The sequence below is a fragment of the Entelurus aequoreus genome, linkage group LG13 (assembly GCF_033978785.1).
Source record: "Entelurus aequoreus isolate RoL-2023_Sb linkage group LG13, RoL_Eaeq_v1.1, whole genome shotgun sequence".
NCBI lineage: Eukaryota > Metazoa > Chordata > Actinopteri > Syngnathiformes > Syngnathidae > Entelurus > Entelurus aequoreus.
The window spans coordinates 32,849,623-32,874,319 of record NC_084743.1 but is presented as its reverse complement, the minus strand read 5'-3'; the positions used below and the strand labels follow the sequence as shown (position 1 = coordinate 32,874,319).

Below are 24,697 nucleotides of genomic sequence, written 5' to 3'. Positions count from 1 at the left end.
CCTAATACTCAAGACAGTCGTGTCCCCACCTACATCTGATATCCAAATTTCATCCCAGAACGTGAGCTAAAAGCTGAGTAAAATGAATTTGAGCAAAACACTGAATAATTCAAACCAGAAGGATTTTAAATGACTAAATGTGGTAAGCATGGATCATGGATAAATCCATACACACAACACTAATGCCACAAACCTGGCACCGTTTAGTAACTAACTCTTAGCGCGTCCAACAGTGCAAGGATTAATCGTTTACAGCAAAAACAAACACACTGTTACCCAGAAGCATAGATACTGTATGTCAAATAGGTAAAAAACATCATTATACCAAGATCAATCATTGTACACCATATTGTGTATGTCTTTTTCTGTGTCCCCCTTTAACCCAGGGTTTAAAAGGTTAATTATTTAAACATGTTGACTTGTGGGTGACCACTAAGAAGGCCTGTTTTTACAGTTGTGTTTACGGCATGACACATTTGTGCTGTGTAAAGAGCCAGGTGCACCACATGAGCCTACCACATTGTTAAAGTGTCATATTACTTTCTTTTACCTGTTAAGACCCAAAAAAATCTAGATATATCCTCCACAATGTGGACATCTGTTTCTTTGTAACAGGTTTAAGTTTTTTTTCCACAGAAAAACTCTGACAACAAATGTCCACTGCAGAAGATGCTGCTTCTCAGGAGGGTGTAACAGAAATGTAAATCCCAAACCAAAAGCCCGGTTGAGGCATATGGTGGAAAAAGATAAGTGCTAAATATAACATATTTTTGGAAAACAGCATATGTCATGAATCATTTTGTAAAAAGAAAGGCTTATGCGACAAACTTGGCCTTAGCTTGAAAGCGAACACTTATGTAGCATTCCTCCACCGCCAAAACTCTCTGAGCAAGCAGCCTTTACTCTCACGCTGTAGCCAAGAGATCCACGTTATTACATCTAGAATGACCATTAAAGTTCTTACTTTCATACCAAGATCATTTATGTAGACTTGTTCAGAAGAGAACACACAAAAGCTAAGACAAATAATTTCAGAAGAAATGAACAAATTAAAAAGATGGTTTGACAAAAACAGACTATCTTTGAATCTCAGTAAAACTAAAATAATGCTGTTTGGTAACAGTAGAAGAGAAAGTCAAACATAAATACAAATGGACGGAGTAGACATTAAAGGGGTAAAAGAAAACACATTTTTGGGTGTAATAAAAGATGATCAAATGAACTGGAAACGTCATGTAAAAATATACAACATAAAGTAGCAAGAAACATGCCAATAATGAATAAAGCAAAATATGTTCCGGACCAAAAATCACTTCATATTCTTTACTGGTCAGTAGTGTTACCATATCTGAGTCATTGTGTAGAAATATGGAAAAACAACTACAAATGTGCGCTTCATTCACTAACGGTGTTACAAAAAAGATCAATTAGAATAATACATAATGTTGGATATAGAGAACATATTTATGTATTTATTGAATCACAAATATTGAAATTCAACGATTTGGTGCATTTGCAAATGGCTAACATTAAGTACAAAGCAAACTATAACCTGCTACCCAAGAATGTACAACAATTCTTCTCAACAAAAAAGGAGAAATACAAACTTAGAGGAAAATCTAATTCAAAACATTTGTATGCGCGCACAACACTTTTAGCATATTTATATGTGGAATTAAATTATGGAATGGATTAACCAAAAAGAAATCAAACAAAGCACCAATATGATTCAGTTTAAGAGACTGTTCAAACAACAAGTGTTCTCAAAGTACAAAGAAGGAAAATTATGATGAACATCTTGAACCTTTTTTTTATTTTGAGACGAAGATTATTTATGTATTTAATGTGTTTACTTACTATGGTCTATTAATCATTTATTTATTCATTGTTCTGTTACAGAGAACAAAGAAACGGGATCAAATTGCTATGATATAAAAAGGGGTAGGATTAAATAAACTCTGCTTCTTCCTGCTCCTTTTCGGACGTGCTGTAATGAAACAACTGGAAATATGTGATGCATTACATTGTATCATATGCATGTTCGAAATAAACTGAAACTGAACTGAACTGATCACGCAGAGAAAAACGGCATTTACTTTGGATTTGTCTTTTACAACCAAAATAGTCCAAGGTTTAAGAAACTAAACTGTATCTGATTATTAATCCTTCAATCTACGTTCCTATTTTTAGATATTGTCATGATCTTTGGATCGCAACTGAAATAGCAAGATGGTGGATATGAAGCCTCGCTTGGCCATTAAGTGACGGGCGATGAGGTCCGACAGAGACCTGGTTGATGGCGCCAGCTCCTGTGTGGTGGCTGGAACTTTGTCACCCATTCTTGCGACATGGTCGAGAAAGTGCAGCCTTCCCCTCTTTATTTAGGTGGAAATAGCAGTACAACAACCTGCTTTTTTGTAAACTCCATCATTTGTGACATGGTGAAAACAAACTTCTGAAAATAGTTTCCTCACGCTGAGAGACAAGGTAGCTCAGCGTAGAGTTGCTGCTACTCAACACTAAAAGGAGCCGTTTGAGGTCGGTTATTTAGACTACATTTACACTGTAGGCCAAAGTGGCCTTAATCTGATTTTTTTTAAATCCATTTTTTTCTAGCAGACTGTTTACACTGCAAGTAAAATGGGATTTTTATCAGACTCCAGTGTAAAGGCGCACAGGTCCCAATGTGGTCTCAACGTCACTTGAATGCGCAGTGCGATAAAGTGAAAACAAAGGAAGTTGACCGGGAGGAAGTCGCTACTACTACAAAACAGAATAAAACTCACCACACATTAAAGATGAGAGGTTTTTTTACGTGAAAATTAATTAAAGTAATATAATGTATGAATGGATGTATTTAGTGCAATATATTTGGGAGGGTTCTAATCTTTTAATGGCTGTTAAGTAGAGGAGAAACGGACATCAGCGTGGATCTACGTAAGCTTTATTTCTCAAATGCGCCACAGCGCCAATTCCGGTCCTTCAGCAATAGCTATTTCTTCTGAATCAAAATATATATATTCATGTATTACATATAGACTATTATTTGCGCACTATTTTAAAAGTGATGCACCGAAAATTAAATAGACTTTGCTCACTGATGAAATATCCACTTCCGCTGGCGACTGCGTCCTTCCCGACGCACATGAATGACGTAGCTCCCCCAAAGCTGACGAAAAAGGCACATACGGGTCGCATTCAGGTCGCAGTCCGTTTACACTGAAGTCAGATTTGAAAAGATCAGATTCCAGTCGGATTTGGACCACCTCCTGATGTGGCCTGAATGTGATGCAAAAACATCAAATTTGAAGCACTTTGGAGCGTTCAGACTGGCAAAAAAAATCTGATCTGTGTCACTTGATGGCAAAAAAATCAGATTTGGTGTGCAGTGTAAACGGGGCCTTAAATGCATCCACGACGCCTCCTTGGTGGGGTGTTCGGGGCATGCCCACCCCAGAAGAAGGAGGCTCCCAAGGTAGACCAAGAACACATTTGAGGGATTATGTGGACTGGGAAAACCTCGGTGGAACTGAAAGAGGTGGCTTCAGACTGGAAAGAGACTGCTGATAAGAGGGGAAAAAATGGATGGCTGGATTCATATCAAATGTAACCAAACACGGCCAGGCTGAATTGACTTAAAGATTAACCAGATAGCAGTAACCTGCTACTCTACATTGAATGGAGGACTGGAGTAGGTTGTGGTCTGATTCGTACAAAGAACTCAGATATGAAAAAAGTTTTCAACTACAGGGCGTAACAGCAGTATAGAGACAGATATACAGACTTTTAATCACCCCACAACAGGGAAATTATATATGGCAGGAAAGTATTAAACAAATAAAAGAAAACACATAAAGTTACAATATATTAGACTGCTGGTAACAATTAAGGCAACAAACGAGGAAAGGATGAATGAATGACTATATTTTTAATGCTTTTTGACCTTGTGATTTTGTGTTTGGGAATTACACACATGTACACAACTGTTTAAAGAGCCTTCAACATTAAAGAAAAGCCACTCCACAGTTCTGAAACTCTTGAGACTGGAGTGACAGCTGAGGTAAGAAATGTTTCCTCTAGCAATAATTTAGATTTAATTGAATTGTGTTTTCCTTATGGGGTCCGGTCCCAACAGAAGTAATTTTAAGGATACTTTTCATACAGAACAATATAAAACTATCTAAATAGCCTTATCTAATGTACCTTATTACCAATCGTTTACCCCCAACTATCATGGAAATGGTTCTACAGGAGGGTAGGCTCAACCCCCACATTCTACTTTTCTAAATTCTTGGAGCCACAAGTAGGTGTAAGCTCTGGGAGCGTAGCGCTCTACTAGGTTGATAAGACACCGTAAGCTCTTTAAGGTACAATGGTGCCTGGCTATGTAGCGCTTTGTAGCTGAGGAGGAGGATTTTAAATTCAATTGTAAATTATAAAAGGGAGTCAGCGCAGCAAAGCCAGAACATGAAAAATATGATCTCCTTTCTTGGTACTGATCTCCGTCAAGGCAACGTGGGGGTTAGAGATTTCGAAGGAGCGGAAAGTTTGACCAACCTAGGGAGCAATGGAGATAAATCAGAAAGGACTGACACGGATGTTAGAGTAAAAATTGGCAAAGAAGGGCACTTAAGCTAGCTAAAGAAAATTTGGTGTTCGTCAACAGGATCTCGTAGACAAAAGATAAGAATTGTCAACACAACTGTTAAACCTATATGACTGTAAGGGGCTTAAACATGGGGATCCACCGTAACCATCCAACCGAAAATAGATATTGCTTATAAGTTAAAGTACCAATGATTATGATCAAGGGTGATGGGTCAAATGCAGAGAATAATTTCGCCACACATATGACTTCCTTCAGAGACATCCATCCATTTTCTACCGCTTATTCCCTTCGGGGTCGCGGGGGGCGCTGGAGCCTATCTCAGCTACAATCGGGCGGAAGGCGGGGTACACCCTGGACAAGTCGCCACCTCATCGCAGGGCCAACACAGATAGACAGACAACATTTACACTCACACTCACACACTAGGGCCAATTTAGTGTTGCCAGTCAACCTATCCCCCTTCAGAGACATAAGGATAACAATTAATTATTATTTTTGTTATTATATTTATTTAATCTGCGGCAGTTGATGTTGTTTTTCTCCATCTGTGCCAATTTAAATGGCTTCATTTTGTTAGTTGCAGAAAATTGGGACAAAATACGATGTTTGGTTTTATGCCAAAGCTTTGAAACAAAGTGGCAGTTCCTTTCCTCCCAAATTTGTTTTTATTGGACCAATCCCCAAATCTACGATAAAGTTAACAATACTACAGCACATGTCACATTAATTGATAAATTTTTCATAGGAATTACCACTTTGTACCCTGAATATTATGTCAACAAAAGCTGTCTACCATGTATGTCGACGTCAGAAGAAGAAGAACACGGTGGACCAGGACTTGACTTGGTGGACTTTAAAGGGTGCCACTGTAAAAAATACTGCCCTTGGGTCGGATACACTCTCCTAAAACCAACACAAAACATCCGAACTCAGCTGCTCTAAACCACAGGGCTAATTTTGGATTTTGACGCTGAAGTCTGGAAGCTGGTCAGTACTTGGAGGGAAGTGTTGAGACTGGCACAGGATTGACCTGGTTGGACGACTCGTGTTGGTGGCCAATGTCTTGATAGGGATGATAAATGTAATAAGTAAGTCAGTCCTGGTTAGAAGTGCTGCAGTTGCATTTTGTACCAGCTGAAGAGTCTTTCTTGAAAAACCCGTTAGTGGAGCATTTAACAAATCTAGCCCATAGGTCACAAAAGCATGGACTAACCTCTGATTTATGCTTTTCTTTGGCCTGTTTGTATCGTATATCCCTGGAGGTCATCCATCAGTGCTGTTTTTAACCACTTGCAATTTTTTTTTTACTGCTCAGGCATTTTTTCCCGGAGATAGTCTCACACACACACACACAATCTCAACAGACAGAAAGGTAATCCTGTGTGTTTCCTTCTCTATGTTAAAGACCCTGTAAAACCAGCAACGGCATAGAATGAGAAGTCGCGGCATTTTAACACCGCTCACGCTCGTTTTCTGGTGTTTGTTAAATCAAGAGGTTGGAAAAGCACAAAGACTTTAACGATACGGGCAACGGTAAGCTGCAATTAAGCCAAATGAAAAAAACAAAACAGAAAAAACTGCTACATTGCAGATAGCTCAGACAGGGTTTACTGCGGGGGTGGATTGCGACAGAAAAGCTCACATTTAAAACATAATTGCATTTTTTTTCACTTGAATCTTGTTTTTCTTCAAATGTGAGTTTATAGGCACACATTGAAGATCTTAATATGCACACTAATGTGCATTGTTGGCACTCTTGATTTTTTTTGCGCGGCCCTCATAAATATTGGAGAAAAACAAATTCAAGGTATCGGGGGACAGTGGAAGCTTCCAAGAAATACAGATAAGAAGAAATAGAAATTGTGACACACACAAAGAGAGAATAAGCACCGGGCAGACTGAGCAATCCAAGAGAGACAAAGGCAGCTATGATCTAAATGCTCGGCGTAATTACCATCCGGCGGGTATTTGTGAAGCGTGAAGCCATCATCTCAGTGCTGGACTTGGAGGCTGGTTAATGCCCATCACCGCTGTTTGCTTAATCACGTGTGACAAGGGGCGCCTTAGCACTCAGGGATTCCAATGACCCTTAGAAAAAGGCCGGGCCAGAGCTGGGTCACCCCAAATACCAAAGCTGTCTAAAAACGATCACGAGCAGCTACATCAGAAAGTACACTGTCGGTGTACGTTCAACAATTATGTGCTGAATGCCAAAATCATTTATTGTAAGTACTTATATTACAACACCATTCTCAACTCTTATTGATAGGGCTGTGTGATGTGGACAAAAATATACAGTAATTCCCGAAAACTATACATATCGCGATATAGTATTTTTTTCTTAAAATTATACATACACACACAAAATAAATGACTATTTATTCATCTTTTCTTCTTTTACTTAAAAAAAACCTAACATATTTTGCATATAAAAAGGACAATAAAAAAAACTTAATGTTTTTGTGTGAGCCCATCATTTATGCCAACACGTACAAATTTAGAAATGGCTTCTGTAATTTCTAGTTTTTGCGAAACTTATTAGTGAAAAAATTATTGTATGCAAACAAATAGTTTTGGTAACTCTTAGCTAACGTTTACCTGTGGGACTGCTTGTCATCGACGGTGATTTTGGACAACAACTCTGTTATGCTCGTTTGGTGTGTTTTTCTTTGTATCACTTTGTGGTTTTGAGGTAGCGTTAGTTGCTATGTAGTATTTAACACAGTCTCTGTACTGTTCTTCATTTCGTGTCTTCAAACGATAGTAAAGATCAGTCATGTTCAAGTCGTTTACGGCTTGTTTTGCAGATAACCGTTGTTGGACCGGTGTCTTGTTGTGGGGCATTCATCAATCCGCTGTTGCCATCTCTAATATAAACTAGCGTACAGTTCTAACTAGGGTTGTTCTATATCGGTACTATTAAAATACTGTGGTACTAATGAATTAAAAACGGTACTACACTGCCTCTGAAAAACACCGGTGTACAGTTTTTGTTTTTTTTCACAGGCACGACGTCACGTCATGACATTGCTGGTTTTACAAGCAGATGAGCATATTCGGCAATGCACACGCACAGAATAATTACGAGCAGAAACGGTGTATAGACAGAAAGGGAGAATGGACGCATTTTGTCTTAAAACTTAGATAAAGATGAAGCTATAACACTGAAACGGCGCTCAGCAAGAGATGCTTTAAAACATGGTTAGCTAACTAGCGGCTAACGTCCAATTGTAGTCTGCAGTGTTTTAGCTACTTTTAAATCACTAATCTTAGCCTCAATGGCGACAAATAAACTATGTTTTTTACAAGTATCATCCCAGCAGGATGAGGGCTATCTAAACATGCTTCACTACACACCGTAGGAGAATATAATAACTCACAGCCAAGCAAGCTCGTGGTCCTGAATTTAAACAAAAGGGTGGGTCTACACAGATATTGATTGTAACGATTAGAGGTGGGGGAAATAATTGATTTTTAGATGCATCGTAATTAGGTCGATTATAGAATTGATTAATAAACGTCAATAATTGATAACCGATTTATTTATTGTAAATAAAGTAATGCAGACAGTTCTAAAATTTGTCTGACTGGAACAAGCCACCCATTTTGCACACATTTTCATTAATTTAATAAATGTGGGAATTAATTTAACTGTTTCTTATTCCAAATGAATTGGGTTTTTTTAAATTGCAAGTGATAAACACTTATTTAGTGAAACAAAAAGAAATTTAAAACTGCATCAATATACATAAATTAAAGATGCATCAATAATCGATTTTTAATCGAATCGTAGCTCCTGAATTGTAATCGTAATGGAGTCATGAGGTTCCCAAAGATTCCCACCTCTAGTAACAATACCAAGTACAAGAGTCGTATCTAGTCGATACTACAATGATTACATCGATATTTTTCATCGTCACAGAACCTTTTTTTTTCTTTAAAAAAAAAATTATATTATGTTTATAAACTCAGGACATATTTCCCAGGACACATGAGGATTTTAAATATGACCAATGTATGATCCTGTAACTACTTTGTATCAGATCGGTACCCAAATTTTTATTATCATCTAATACTAACACTGTAAAGCATCCGAACAACAGAAGAATAAGTGTTTATTACATTTTAACAGAAGTGTAGATAAAACATGTTAATACGGAAAATAACCAGATAATAACAGTAAATGAACAAGTAGATTAATTAATTTTCTACTGCTTGCCCCTCATAATTTTGACAATATAATAGAATGAGAAATGACACAATATGTTACTGCATACGTCAGCAGATAAATTAGGGGCCTTTGTTTGCTAACCTACTACTAAAAGACAAGTTGACTAGTATGTTCACTATTTTATTTAAGGCTAAAATTGTTCTTCGATTGCAAAAAGAAACATATGTTTACTGTACCATAATATCTTTTTGTTGAAATAAAGCCAATAACGCCATTTTTTGTGGTCACCTTTATTTAGAAAAAGTATCAAAGTATCGAAATACACTTTGGTACCGGTACCAAAATATTGGTATCGGAACAACCCGAGTTTTAATTTATATCTGTCAGTCGACTCGCTATGGAAGTGCTAAAAACAACCGGCGTAGTGGGTTAAAATAACTCACCCACAGAACTTTAGTTATTTTAAGCGAGTTCCGGTCGGACGTGATTTCACGGTACACATTTCCGGTGTTGTTGTTGTTGCACTAGTAAGCCAGGGATGACGAGATACTGCTCTGTGGTTGATTTAAGCAAAGTCTGAATGTCTTTAAAACAGTTACCTCAATCTTTTGACACTCCTCCTTCGACTCCTATCCTTACACGCTACACCCGTACAACAAAGATGACGGGGAGAAGACGCTGTTAAAGTGGAAGCACATAAATAAGACCCGCCCACAAAACGGAGACATTTAGAAAGCAGCTTGAAGATGATCTGTATAACTTAATATATGCAACAACCACCATTACATGTTATGTAGACCACAAAGAAGTGTTTTAAATGTAGAAAAAAAAATCATAATGTGACCCCTTTAAAGGCCTACTGAAATGAATTTTTTTTATTTAAACGGGGATAGCAGATCTATTCTATGTGTCATACTTGATCATTTCGCGATATTGCCATATTTTTGCTGAAAGGATTTAGTATAGAACAACGACGATAAAGATTGCAACTTTTGGTATCTGATAAAAAAAAGGCTTGCCCCTACCGGAAGTAGCGTGACGTAGTCAGTTGAACATATACGCAAAGTTCCCTATTGTTTACAATGATGGCCGCATGAAGTGAGAGAGATTCGGACCGAGAAAGCGACAATTTCCCCATTAATTTGAGCGAGGATGAAAGATTTGTGGATGAGTAAAGTGCAAGTGAAGGACTAGTGGGGAGTTGAAGCTATTCAGATAGGGAAGATGCTGTGAGAGCCGGGGGTGACCTGATATTCAGCTGGGAATGACTACAACAGTAAATAAACACAAGACATATATATACTCTATTAGCCACAACACAACCAGGCTTATATTTAACATGCCACAAATTAATCCTGCATAAAAACACCTGCGTGTTTGTTATGCTAGCTCCTAGCTCCTCTGCTAGCTCCTAGCTCCATAGAACACGCCAATACAATTCAAAGACCTGATCAACACACACAATCACTCAGCCCAAAAGACCGTTCACCTAACCCAAGGTTCATAAAGCTTATATATTTTTAAAAAGTTACGTACGTGACGCGCACATACGGTCAAGTTATCAAATGTTTAGCAGCCAAGGCTGCATACTCACGGTACCTGATATTCAGCTGGGAATGACTAAAACAGTAAATAAACACAAGACATATATATACTCTATTAGCCACAACACAACCAGGCTTATATTTAATATGCCACAAATTAATCCTGCATAATAACACCTGCGTGTTTGTTATGCTAGCTCCTAGCTCCTCTGCTAGCTCCTAGCTCCATAGAACACGCCAATACAATTCAAACACCTGATCAACACACACAATCACTCAGCCCAAAAGACCGTTCACCTAACCCAAGGTTCATACAGCTTATATATTTTAAAAAAGTTACGTACGTGACGCGCACGTACGGTACGGTACGTGTTATGCTAGCTCCTAGCTCCTATGCTAGCTCCTAGCTCCATAGAACACGCCAATACAATTCAAACACCTGATCAACACACACAATCACTCAGCCCAAAAGACCGTTCACCTAACCCAAGGTTCATAAAGCTTATATATTTTTAAAAAGTTACGTACGTGACGCGCACGTACGGTACGGTATGTGTTATGCTAGCTCCTAGCTCCTATGCTAGCTCCAAGCTCCATAGAACACGCCAATACAATTCAAACACCTGATCAACACACACAATCACTCAGCCCAAAAGACCGTTCACCTAACCCAAGGTTCATAAAGCTTATATATTTTAAAAAAGTTACGTACATACGCAAAAAAAAGCTGCGCACATACGGTCAAGCGATCAAATGTTTAGAAGCCAAAGCTGCATACTCACAGTAGCACGTCTGCGTCTTTGTCATCCAAATCAAAGTAATCCTGGTAAGAGTCTGTGTTGTCCCAGTTCTCTACAGGCGTCTGTGTATCGAAGTCAAAAGTCCTCCTGGTTAGAGTCTCTGTTATCCGAGTTCTTCCATCTTGACTGCATCTTTCGGGAATGTAAACAAAGAAGCGCCGGCTGTGTACTGTTGTGGCTGACTACGTCCGAAAAATACGTCCATTTCGCACCGACAACTTTCTTCTTTGCTTGTTCAGCTTCCTTCTCCATAATGCAATGAACATGATTGAAACAGATTCACGAACACAGATGTCCAGAATACTGTGGAATTATGAAATGAAAACAGAGCTTTTTCGTATTGGCTTCAATGTGGAAGGCATACCCGTGTTCCCCGGGCTACGTCACGCGCATACGTCATCCTCAGAGGCGTTTCGAACCGGAAGTTTAGCGGCAAATTTAAAATGTCACTTTATAAGTTAACCCGGCCGTATTGGCATGTGTTATAATGTTAAGATTTCATCATTGATATATAAACTATCAGACTGCGTGGTCGGTAGTAGTGGGTTTCAGTAGGCCTTTAATGCTCCTTATAATCTGGTGCGCCTTTTGTATGGAAATAGACCTGAATAAACCCACTCATCGGCAGTGCGCCTGATAATTCAGTGTGCCATACGGTCCGAAAAATACGATATAACCATTCAACTTGTTGAGACCAATTTTCTCGAATTTCCACATTGCATTATAGAAAAACCTTTTTTTAAATTGGTTACAGGTTACAAAAGCTCATCTTGCCTGCTGACAATGGCCTAAAAAAGTACAAAGAAAGAAAAGATTCTTAAAAATGTTTAATCGATTCAGAATCTTTACAAATCAAAATCGCAATTTTGAATTTGAAAAAAATGTTCCTGTCTTTCCCAAATTAAAATGTTGGATAAATGTTAAACGATAACGTCCAAAAATAACTAATAAAAAATAAATTTAAAAACGGTTAGAAGAGGCGAGATTACCCATACTGTCCTGTTGGTGGTCGTAAACCCCTGCTCTTATTTTAAACAAACATGGCGTCAATCATGTGGGACTTCACTGTTTCAGAGGAAGACATGTTGTGTGCTATTTGCACCAATGTATCTGTCAACATTCCGAGAAGAGAGAAAAAAAAACATTGAGCTCCGTCATATCAAACCTTATCAGCCACCTGAAATGCCAGAATCTCTACGACCGTGTTTTGAAAAGCCTACGATGATGCCTGCTGCTCAAGAAGCGGCCCCAATGCCAGCCACAAAGACTACTGTTCAATCTAAATTTAGAAAAAAAATAGATATAAAAAAGTTATCGGTTCTCCGTCTTGAGAAGCAGGACGTTATCTGTATCGATGTCGGCTTGAAAAAATAGTGTACATTCCTACTATTTTTCTTATAATTCCACATTTTGCGTACAGCATACCAGCTGCCGTCAATTATGATCACCGACTAGTCGATCAGGCTTTGAGGGGAACTGCACTTTTTGGGGAATTTTGCCTGTAATTCACAATTTTTATGTAACACAAGAAGACATGTTTCTTTTTTTATGCATTCTAATTTGTAAATAAATGCGAGCAAAAGTCAGCTAACAATGGCACCTATGGAAGTCTCTCTATTCCACTAATAAAGGGTTTAAAAAAACTATGAAAACACCTCCGTAGTTTTATGTAAGTGCTGTAAGTACACATGTAATGTAGTAGCCGTCACATTCATAATAACATGTAATATTTACGTATTTTGATAATTGAAAGCATACGTGGCGCATTAATTTCAAAAACGCATCACAGCGTTCATCATGAGAGCCAATAAACATAATAAAACAATCACTTACTGTGCAATGTCTGCTCTCACTGGGGGGCCGACTATTAGGATGTTGATATATTCCTGTTTAGAATGACTCATAATACTCGCAAAGGCTTTAAAAAAAAAGGTGGGTGCAAACCAGCGTCTTTCTTGCCATCTGCTAAGTTGGCTGTCAAAGTGTACCAACTTCTTAGTTTGTGTCCACATCATTTTGAGAGGCATGATTTATGATCTAGAATAAACACTCAGGAGCTCCGTGGCGAGAAAGCAGCTCACCAGGTGATGATGTCAATAAAGCAACATAAGAAAGTTGCTTCTGTTTAAACAATGTGCCGCTAATTGTACGTCCTTAATGTTTGCACTTTTAATGACAATATCGGTCATACTTGGTTAATATTTAGGTCACAAATTACATATGGAGTATTGTTGATGATTTTGAATGGTTATTTATTGGGTTTTATGGTCGCAATAAACGCAATGACGCCATGACTCCCATTGGCTTTACGTATATTTACCAGTTAGAATACATAAAATGTTTTTGTGTCCCATAAGGATTGTGAATTGTAGACACAATTCCCAAAACAGTGCAGTTCCTCTTTAACGTTGTCAACTTCAGACATTTTGGAACATTCTGCAACACGTACTATAAGATTTAGGTGAATACACAGTATATATTTGACATTGTACGTATAATTCTGACCCTGTGTAAATGAGAGAGCCTCCACCATTCATTAGTTCTTGTCTTTGGGAACCAGTGAATAGGTTTAAATGAATTACCCACCCTGGAAAAGAACATTTCACATAAATCATTAAGGTTGCTGGCAGTCATGCTCATTATGAGTGGAGGTAAAACGTTAATTTTTTACTCTTTACCCTTCCGTCCTTCTCCACCCCAATAACTGTTCATTTCATCTGTCTGCTTTGATCCGTCGTTCATTGCTCCCTTCTTTCGCTCATGTAATCTTCTTGAACACAAGGCCCTCATCTTCGGGCCACGCTGCCGCAAACAATCACATCAAACTCATTTGCTCTCGACCGCGGCATCGCGCTCAGCCTCTACGCATCCACATGCATGCGGGCATTTGTGACAAACGCATCCACTGACAGAAATATGTGCGGACATAAAGCTGCCTGTCGGACGGCTGCAACCCAACGCGTGTCAAATAGACGCCTCACACACACACTTCAGTCCTTGCAATAGTATGTTAAGAATAAACGAAATGCTGCATTTACACGAATGTTTGACTCTCTGGTGTGGGCCTATCCATGAAATGTAAGTCTCGCCTTTGTACGCTTATCAATATAAAGCAGCACTAATCCAATTGGTTGAGACCCAGATTTGTCGAATTGATGTGGGTTCCATGGAAATGGTGAGAGGACACGGAGGATTAAACGCTGGTTAATTAATTATGTATCAAGTGCTCACTCCAAAGGACTAATCACATCCTTGCAGCAGACCTTATGTATGAGTCACAGGGAAGGGACGTTCACACATACACCCAGACCGAAAATGCTGCTTTTTCCATCTGGATCTTTGTAATATCAAGCGTCTCTGTCATGCAGAACATACTGCTTTGGACTACGCCCATACCGGGGCTTTTTTCTGCTTTATTTGAGCTTTACTTGCTCAGCTGCAGAACTGAGACAAAAACAAATTAACAGAAAAATGGTACTCACTCTAGAATAGCTTCAGCTTTTTAACCCATAAGAACCTAGATCAGTCTATTCTGAGGGGAAATTATGTGGAACACATCCATTTTTTCCCCCCTAAAATACTACACATTAATGTCAAATATATGCGATGTCACATACGTACTACATTGATCATGCTAAATGCATATTTGAAAATAACTAAACTTGACACTTTTGTACGTGGGACCAAAAAACGCATACCTGCCAACAATTGCAGCGGAACATAAGTGAATTTCTGGTCTTTCAACACACAACAACAACAACACAATTAGGACTCCAACTAACAACTATTTTGATAGTCGACTAATCAACGATTATCTTAATGATTAGTTGACTAATGGGATTATGAAAGTATGCCTTTTCTGTGGCTCTGATTTAGCTGTCTGCTTTTAAAATTAGCATGCAATAAGGCATGTGTTAGAAATGTTTATTTATGTACTGTGCTGCTGTAAGGCTGCTAAAAATACAAAGAACACTGTTAAACGTTTGTCCATTTAGAAGCAAGGACAGGCAAAGTGCTGATAAAAAGTAAGTACAAGTTTTTTTTAATGTAAATGGACAGTCAAACTAGCAGCAATAACAATAAAACGACACCAAAGCTATGTACTCTTGAAACAGTGCCGGTGCTTAAACAGTGCTTGAACCAGTATTTAAAAAAGGAAAATGTTCAAAAACAATGCCTTTTTTTCTTTGTACGTACTTTTGTGACCTACAAGTTTAACAAAATAGCGTGTTATAAATACATGTATAACAAAGTAATTAAGTCACAGATATGAAATAAATTTGAATAAATTGAATTTAATAAAACAGATTTTAAAAATGCAAAAATAAAGCAAGGTTTTACAGTGCTTTTAAAAGGGTCGTATCATAATTTGTTTTATACATTTACAACACTTCCTTGTGGTCTAGATAACATTTTAATGTTGGTTCTTTGGTGAAACATTTGCATAGATTTTGTCTTACAGACCTATTTTCGAGTCACCTTTTGCTCCCTTTCAAAAGAGGCGGGGTTGTTAGATGCAAATTAATCTCACCTCACCTCACCACGCCTCCTCACGCCGGTGAGCTTTTGCCCCTGCCCGTCAGCTTTTTCCAATTTTTTTTTTTTTTTTTTGCTTTCTTGCTTTTATTGTGCACTATTGACATCGGTGACCGCCAGCCGCCATCTGTTTTGTGTGACTTTCACAACAACACAAAATCCCAGATGATATAGCAAGATCAGCAGCTCACACGCTTCGTTGTCGCTTTCTTAGGCTAGATCCTGGATATATACATGTGTATATTGACAATAAAAGGCTTTTCTATTCTATATCATGTAAACAACTCCGCTGCACGGCTGCTTTGAGTTGTAAACAACAGAGGCTCAAGGTATGCTACGAGCTACATAGCAAACGTAATAACAGATTACATTACGTACTTGTACACTGCCAAACAGAACACACTTATCCAAATAAAAGTAGTTCTTTGGAAAAGCATTCTTTATTTTGCCATAGGACGGTGTAGCTATTGTTTTACAGTAGAAGGCTAAGCTAGCTACACAACAAATCGAGCTAACATTGCTTACAAGTCATTCACACATTTCTTAACTACTGTTATTACTTACCGTTATTGTCTCCTACATTGTCATAAATAGTAGTCACCGAGCCGGCTATTAAAAGTAGATTTTCGTAAAATCTGTCTTAAAGTGAAAGTTTGTGGATGAAGCAGAACTCTTAGCACACACTTGAAGCCACTTCTTCACAGTTGAAGGCACATTGCTGCGAAATAAAAAAGTTAAAGTAAGACACTTCTTCAGACTAGACTAGGAGGTTTGAATAGTGTCCTGAGTTAGGTAATGCAACCAATAACAGCATTTCAGTTCTTTGAGTCGAATCTTGGGCATTTTTGTCAACTAAACTACAGATGCACGCACATAAACTAAAAATGGCGGACACGCACAAGGCAGTTTGGGTAGATTTGTACCATACATAATCCGCTGACGTCACTAACTGTGCACTTTCCAAACAGATTGTTTGGAGGAAGACGGCAGGAAGGCAAGATTGTTTTATAAACATCTCCGCAATGCCTCCAAGCTTTGATTTCAAATTTTTGGGACTGATGCAAAACCCAAATACACAATAGCACGAAAGATTGGTTTTGCATGATAGGGCCCCTTTAAGTGAATACATTCCGCACATTGGGGGCAGAAATTAATATTGATACACAATTGTAGTGATGTTAGACTAGCGTTACAATGTTGTTTCCTTGTTTTAATTGAGCAAAATTAAGTCAATGTAATGACCTGCTTGTGTCGTAATGTTGTTGTTCAGAATTCTGGTGTTGGTGAATGCACCTAGCTTGCCGTGAGTGTGATTGAGAGTGTAATGGGGTTATTGTTGTTGTGATCAAAATGATCAGGGCCACCATTGTTTTTACTGTATTGTTGAATGTGCTTTAAAGGTACCTAAAAGTTAATGTCTTTTGTATTCATGTTAGCATTTAAGATAGCTAGCTAGCCATTATCACGCTCCAGTAAATGAGCAGTATTACCAGTCCGTGAGTTTATCTAAGTGTGGTTGTCAATCATGGTTTTAGGATGTTTTTCATTTAAAACAGTGATACTAATCGTCAAGAATTTTGCCGCGGATGATCATTATTACCGTTAATCGTTACATCCTTAAACTGTAATGAGGATGTGTTGTGTTGCTGGTGTGCAGCGCGATGGAGAAACGGGCGTGCGAGTTTGGAATTGAGGGCCGCTGTTGGCACGTTAACGTCTGTGCAGACGCTACACAATATCACTGTTAAGCGCTTCGAGTCGGCATTCATTCAGCAACCAAATGAGGCACAGATAACGACTTACTTTTTCCGTCTGGTTACTACGTCAGCACCTGTGACTTCCCCAGTTCTACCAAAGTCTGCCTCTCCAACATTCGTGAAGCCCTTCCTACCATGACGGTACGAACGTACTCTGTCGTTTTTGACCAACCCTAATCCGGTTTCTCAAGTATCTACGAGTTCCGAATTGCACCTGTTTGAACACCGGAGGGGTCCGGGAACGTCCTATTTGCACATGAAGTAGTCCCAAATGGTAAAAATTATTTTATCTGGGCACGTATCAGACCTTCTGGACGTTAATAGATGAGTCCTTTTTGGGAGAACTTGGGACCTTAAGGGTTCCGTTCTATCTAGCGAAGCGCGATACATCTAAAGGGGCTGACAGACCTTTTGGCGGAACCCGGGGCCTTTAGAGGCCAAGAACCTATTTGGCAGAGTCCGAGGCCGGAGACTTCTTTGTGTCCAATAGAACAACCCCCAACTTCCCACTTCTGGTGAAAAAGTGCTACTAAAAGTCCTATCTCCAACCCGTCCGAGAAAGTTGTCTTTCCCTGACTCTCTACTTACTATGTTTCCAGGAAAAGTTTGGCCCCTGGGGTAATTTTTTTTTTTTTTAACCCAGGTAATTTTGGCGTAAATGTGGCGAGGTTTTTCAAAAATGCCAGATAAATGAGAAACGTTCCTGCGGCGGAAAACGGGCTAATATTTAACTGCAGTGCTTTGGGTGAAGGGAAATGAAGAGGAGGTGAGAGGAGGGTGATCGAGATGAAGTCTTTGTAGTGAGAAGCCTTTGTAGTCTCGGCACACACATACACTCACACACACACACTATTTCTAATGATTTGTTCAGCTTCTGTGGACGTGCACAGCCGTCTAAGTATATGTGTGAAAGTGTTGTTTTGTTTTGGCTGTGAGCAACTTTTGAACTGTGTAGAATTTGCACCAGGATCTTGGCATGAATGCAAATCCCACCTGTAGGACCGCAGACTTTCGCACTTGAGGACCAACAGTACCGAGCCATGCAAATATCACAAGATTTTTGAACTATCATAAGCAGAAGCATTTAGGAACATGTTTCTCTGAAGCAGCTGGTTTTCATATGTCCCCGCACATGTTGTCGAGTACTTGGAAGAAATTAGCGGTAGCTGGAGCCAGTTGCTGCGGGACGTTATCGAACATGGTTTTCATTGGTTTGCCGTGTAGATGAGATGTTTCCTCTCCGAACATTTCTTATTCCCCATTCCTTGCAGAGAGTAAGAAATATGGCTCTGCTCTGCAGTGACAGCACACAGATGGTGGTGGCACAGCCTCACAGATGGTCTTATCTACGACGCCCCCCCCCCCCCTCTACGCCACACAGATGGTTCGGTCCGTCTCCCGTGTTACAACACAGGGGGTCTTCACTAAACCCCGTCAAAACTTCCCTCAGGATGTTAGCAAATGACGATTAATCTGCAAAATATATTCCATTAAAACGCACCTGGTCTGCCTGAGAATAAGAAGACACAGCAGGAGGGATAAGTGCTGCTAACTTAGCAATAGGGCTGGACAATTAATCAAATTTTGATGGCCCGATGAGGTGGCGACTTGTCCAGGGTGTACCCCGCCTTCCGCCCGAATGCAGCTGAGATAGACTCCAGCACCCCCCGCGACCCCAAAAGGGACGAGCGGTAGAAAATGGATGGACGGATGGATTTTGTTTTCGATTATGGCTTATTAAGATCATGAAAATAAAACAATCTAAAGAAAACGATCAATGGGCCGCGCAAAACGGATAAGTGAGCGTATGAGTGGAAAAAAGACAATGTCTACTAGATGTAGATCAATACTCATTTTTAATTGACACAACGCTAATCAATCACTAAACTCAACAAAAAAAGTAAGGCATATGAATTCCGCGTTAAAATAACCATGGACAGAGTCACATAATTGGCCAATAAAATGGAAACCGCTGATAAACGCAAAATAATATCAGGGAAATTGACATACCAAAGACTATAAAAATGGGACCCATTACCTTCCTGTTTGGCACTCAGCATCAAGGGTTGGAATTGGGGATTAAATCACCAAAAATGATTCCCGGGCGCGGCCACTGCTGCTGCTCACTGCTGCTGCTCACTGCTCCCCTCACCTCCCAGGGGAGTGAGGGTGATGGGTCAAATGCAGAGGATAAGCTCACCACACCTAGTGTGTGTGACAATCATTGGTACTTTAACTTTAACTTTCTATTGTGAGGAGAAGAAACATTTGTTTGGGGAAAATAATGTGTCCAGGGACGCTCATTCAGCCCCGAAACACTAAACAATGTCGAGACGGCCACTTGAAAGAGGGGCTAAACTACAAAGCTAAAGCAAAGCAAGAACAATCCACACACACGCGACACATCTCATCTGCTTGTGTTGTTGTGAACGACATCATCAATAACATTAACGTACAAACAGAGGGACAGCAGCCGCAATTTGAGAGTCGCGCCCGCGCTCTCTTTTTTTTTTTTCCAGCCTCAAGTCCCCTTCACAATAATAGCCTGGTGTGCCACATCCAGTCTAAAGGTTTTTAAAAAGTACCTTACACATACATAATATACACATACATAACTTAAAGCACATATTGATACTAGGGATGTCCGATAATGGCTTTTTGCGGATATCCGATATTCCGATATTGTCCAACTCTTTAATTACCGATACCGATATCAACCGATACCGATATATACAGTCGTAGAATTAACACATTATTATGCCTAATTTGGACAACCAGGTATGTGAAGATAAGGTCCTTTTTTTATAAATGATAAATGATAAATGGGTTGTACTTGTATAGCGCTTTTCTACCTTCAAGGTACTCAAAGCGCTTTGACAGTATTTCCACATTCACCCATTCACACACACATTCACACACTGATGGCGGGAGCTGCCATGCAAGGCGCTAACCAGCAGCCATCAGAGACAAAGGGTGAAGTGTCTTGCCCAAGGACACAACGGACGTGACTAGGAAGGTAGAAGGTGGGAATTGAACCCCAGTAACCAGCAACACTCCGATTGCTGGCACAGCCACTCTACCAACTTCACGCCGTTTTTTTAAAAATTAATAAAATAAAATAAGATAAATATATTAAAAACATTTTCTTGAATAAAAAAGAAAGTAAAACAATATAAAAACAGTTACATAGAAACTAGTAATTAATGAAAATGAGTGAAATCAACTGTTAAAGGTTAGTACTATTAGTGGACCAGCAGCACGCACAATCATGTGTGCTTACGGACTGTATCCCTTGCAGACTGTATTGATATATATTGATATATAATGTAGGAACCAGAATATTAATAACAGAAAGAAACAACCCTTTTGTGTGAATGAGTGTGAATGAGTGTAAATGGGGGAGGGAGTTGTTTTGGGTAGGTGCACTAATTGAAGTGTATCTTGTGTTTTTTATGTTGAGTTAATAAAAAAAAAAATACAAAAAAAAACAAAAACGATACCGATAATAAAAAAAACGATACCGATAATTTCCGATATTACATTTTAAAGCATTTATCGGACATCTCTAATTGATACATTTACACAGTTATTATGCTTTGACCTAAAATATTGGTCAAAATTGTCCCAAGATGTATTGCACCAATTAATGTGAGAATTTTTGTATTTACTGTAACTAAGAAACATTTTTTTAAATGTATTTGACACAAAACGTACACACTTTATGGTGATAAAAGTTGTGTAAAAACGGAATTAAAAACAGTTAAAACTGAAAAACTGAATTTTATTGTTGTTTTTTTTTTTATATTGCCAATGTTATTTGAATGTATTGTTATTATTATTATTACTATTATTTTACTTGTTGGGGTTTACCAATTTATATCTGTTTTTTAAACTATATTCAGAGTTGAGTTTTAGTGGTAGAATAAATATTCACGTTTTCAAAACGTGAATATTTATTGTAATTAATAAATAAACAATAAAACCTTTTCAAAACAGGTTACCGGTTACAAAAGCTCCTCTTGGCTGATGACGTAAACGCTACAGATGGGTACCTTGCGCATTTGAACCAGTACGGAACCAAATTCCGGTAGCTTGTATTCCACAGCGGTCCTCAAACGGTACCAATTTTCAGTAAATTTGAGTTTGTTCATGTGTAAAAAATGTTTTATTTGTTTAATAGTAACATTTCATTTGTTTACTTAACAATTACTGTGAGCTAATAATAATAACTGTGCTGTCCGGTTTTTCTATCTTGTTTTCTTACATTCCTGAGTTTCATTTGCAAGTATTATACTGTAGACTGCATCAGTTGCAATTCCAAAATGTTAGATGGTAGTAGTGTATATGGCTATAACGTGTTGCCAAGCTAGGAAGTAGTCTTTGCCATTAAAACTGAATCTAGTCTTTTGTTGTGCCCTGCAAAGTGTTTATATTGTAAGTATAGTACTTACTACACACCGGCTGTTTGATTGTAACGTGCATCTTAGTTGTAGTTTTTATTACTAAACTTGGAGGTGTTGAAATCGCCATTTAAAAATTACTAATACTCATCAGTGTGAGTCTGTTGTGAGTGCTGCTTGAGGGTTGTTTCCTCCCAAGTGTTTGAGCCATTGTGGAGTCTGCAAATGGACCTAATGTCACATGCAACAAAGGCAGCGAAATATGGTATCGTTTGATTGTACGTGAATAGAAACCTGGTAGTAGTGACAGAGTTCGATCCCCATCCCTAATAGATGCACGGTAGGTAAGCGCGGAGAAAAAAAATGTGTTTTAAAAATGTAATCTTGATTATTTTCAATCGATTTAGAGTCATAATAAAAAAGAACCGCAATTTAGATTGATTTTTTTTTTTTTATTAATATTACTTTAATATTTTACAGGTAATCGAAGCAACCTAGACATCTATTCAAAAAAGTGCCTAGCAACAAATCTAGTGAAGAGTCAACAAGCGCTCTTCTCAACGAGCATCAGGTGCAGCCAAGGGGCCCTCCCCCATCTAAAATCATTCAGTTTTGTTTGTGACATTAAGAATAACGACAAAAAGAAGCAACAGAAAACTGTTCCTTATAATTCTCAACACATTTGTAGGTTTCTTACACACATTTTTTAGAAACAGATCAAAGCCTTTTATGCAAATTAGTGGAGCAAAATTGGTACTTACAGATGATGTAATAGTCTTTCCCCCTGAAGAACTCCAAGCCCCAAAGGTTGGGACTAAACTCCTGAAACTTGAGCGTGAACTTGACGTCCTGGTCCGGCTTGTCACAGTTGAGGAGAGGCGTGTCAGCCTTGGTAATGGTGCAGCTCTCCAGCTGCTCCCTGGGCACCATGTACACCTTGTAATACTCCACTCCATCTCTCACCCCGCCATCCACACGCGGGCACACAATGTCCAATTTATCGCCAATCTGGGGGTACAGAACCACACCTTGACCTGGCACGAATCTGGAAAGAAAAGGAGGATTTTTTTTGTGTTATGCGTGAAACGACCACCTTATGGATCACATTCATTAAATTACACGTCTTTAGTTTCCCTTTGTGGGTTATTATGCAGTCTTTCCTGTGCTTTCTACTGTCAGCATTCGTGCAATTAACCGTGGAGTAGCCATTGCAATTCAGTCAGCTCGGATGCGCATGTGTGCATGTTTGCCAATGTCACTGTCATGATCATGATTGAGTTTGAATTTAAATCTATATTACAGGCCACATGTATATCCTTTCTATTGTACATCATTTATACATCAAAGATTCTTAATTGTCCAATTTACATACAAATACATGCAATTAGGCCTGAGTCAATAACAATTTTGCTCGACAATATTTTGACCTACAAATTATTGCCAACAAACAATTATTTTTTTGAGACCAAATTAATCACTGATCTAATGATAATACATAATAATATTGCACGTATACCCTTTCAAATGCAATAATGTTGTATTTCTCCTCCTTTTAAATACCAAGTTAAATAAAACTAACAAATACTTTAAAAAATACATATAAACTTTCTGTAAGCAAAATGTTACACTTAAAAAAATATGTTCGGTCTCTGTAAAGGAGAGGGTCGGGGACCCTCAAATATACACAACTAGAGATGTCCGATAATGGCTTTTTTGCCGATATCCGATATTCCGATATTGTCCAACTCTTAATTACCGATACCAATATCAATCCAAACCGATATATACAGTCGTGGAATTAACACATTATTATGCCTAATTTTGTTGTGATGCCCCGCTGGATGCATTAAACAATGTAACAAGGTTTTCCAAAATAAATCAACTCAAGTTATGGAAAAAAATGCCAACATGGCACTGGCATATTTATTATTGAAGTCACAAAGTGCATTATTTTTTTTAACATGCCTCAAAACAGCAGCTTGGAATTTGGGACATGCTCTCCCTGAGAGAGCATGAGGAGGTTGAGGTGGACGGGGTTGGGGTGTGGGGTTGAGGTGGGGGGGTAGAGAGTAGCGGGGGGTGTATATTGTAGCGTCCCGGAAGAGTTAGTGCTGCAAGGGGTTCTGGGTATTTGTTCTGTTGTGTTTATGTTGTGTTACGGTGCGGATGTTCTCCCGAAATGTGTTTGTCATTCTTGTTTGGTGTGGTTTCACAGGGTGGCGCATTTTTGTAACAGTGTTAAAGTTGTTTATACGGTCACCCTCAGTGTGACCTGTATGGCTGTTGAACAAGTATGCCTTGCATTCCCTTGTGTGTGTGAAAAGCCGTAGATATTATGTGACTGGGCACGCAAAGGCAGTGCCTTTAAGTTTTATTGGCGATCTGTACTCCTCCCTACGTCCGTATATACAGCGGCGTTTTAAATAGTCATAAATTTTACTTTTTGAAACCGATACCGATAATTTTGAAACCGATCATTTCCGATATTACATTTTAAAGCATTTATCGGCCGATAATATCTGCAGTCCGATATTATCGGACATCTCTATTCACAACCCAAGCAAATAAATAAAATGGCTAAATAAAGTTATTGTGACCAAAATGATCACAGTTATTAATTGTATCGTGGTATTGTTTAATGCACGGGTGTCAAACGTACGGCCCGTGGGCCGGATCAGGCCCGCGAACAGGTTTATCCGGCCCCCGGGATGGGTTTGCTAAATATAAAGATTAGCTGTTTTTTGATGAAAGAAACTGCTGTTTTTACATGTGTCCACTGGATGTCGCAATAGCAATTCTGTTAGGCAAGCAAATGGTTTATACAGAGGCCAAGCAAGAGGTACACAGTAAAGCGTATATACACAATATACGTTTTTTGGC

General features: G+C 38.8%; 1 protein-coding gene across 1 annotated transcript in view; it reads right to left on the bottom strand.

Annotated features, from left to right (window-relative positions):
- The window catches only part of efnb2a (ephrin-B2a), a 71,289-nt gene that overhangs the window by 25,195 nt on the left and 21,397 nt on the right, over nucleotides 1–24,697 (bottom strand). The window contains exon 2 of the mRNA XM_062067756.1: nucleotides 22,579–22,862. Within this exon, the coding sequence (XP_061923740.1) occupies nucleotides 22,579–22,862 (284 nt within the window). The remainder of the gene's footprint in view (nucleotides 1–22,578; nucleotides 22,863–24,697) is intronic.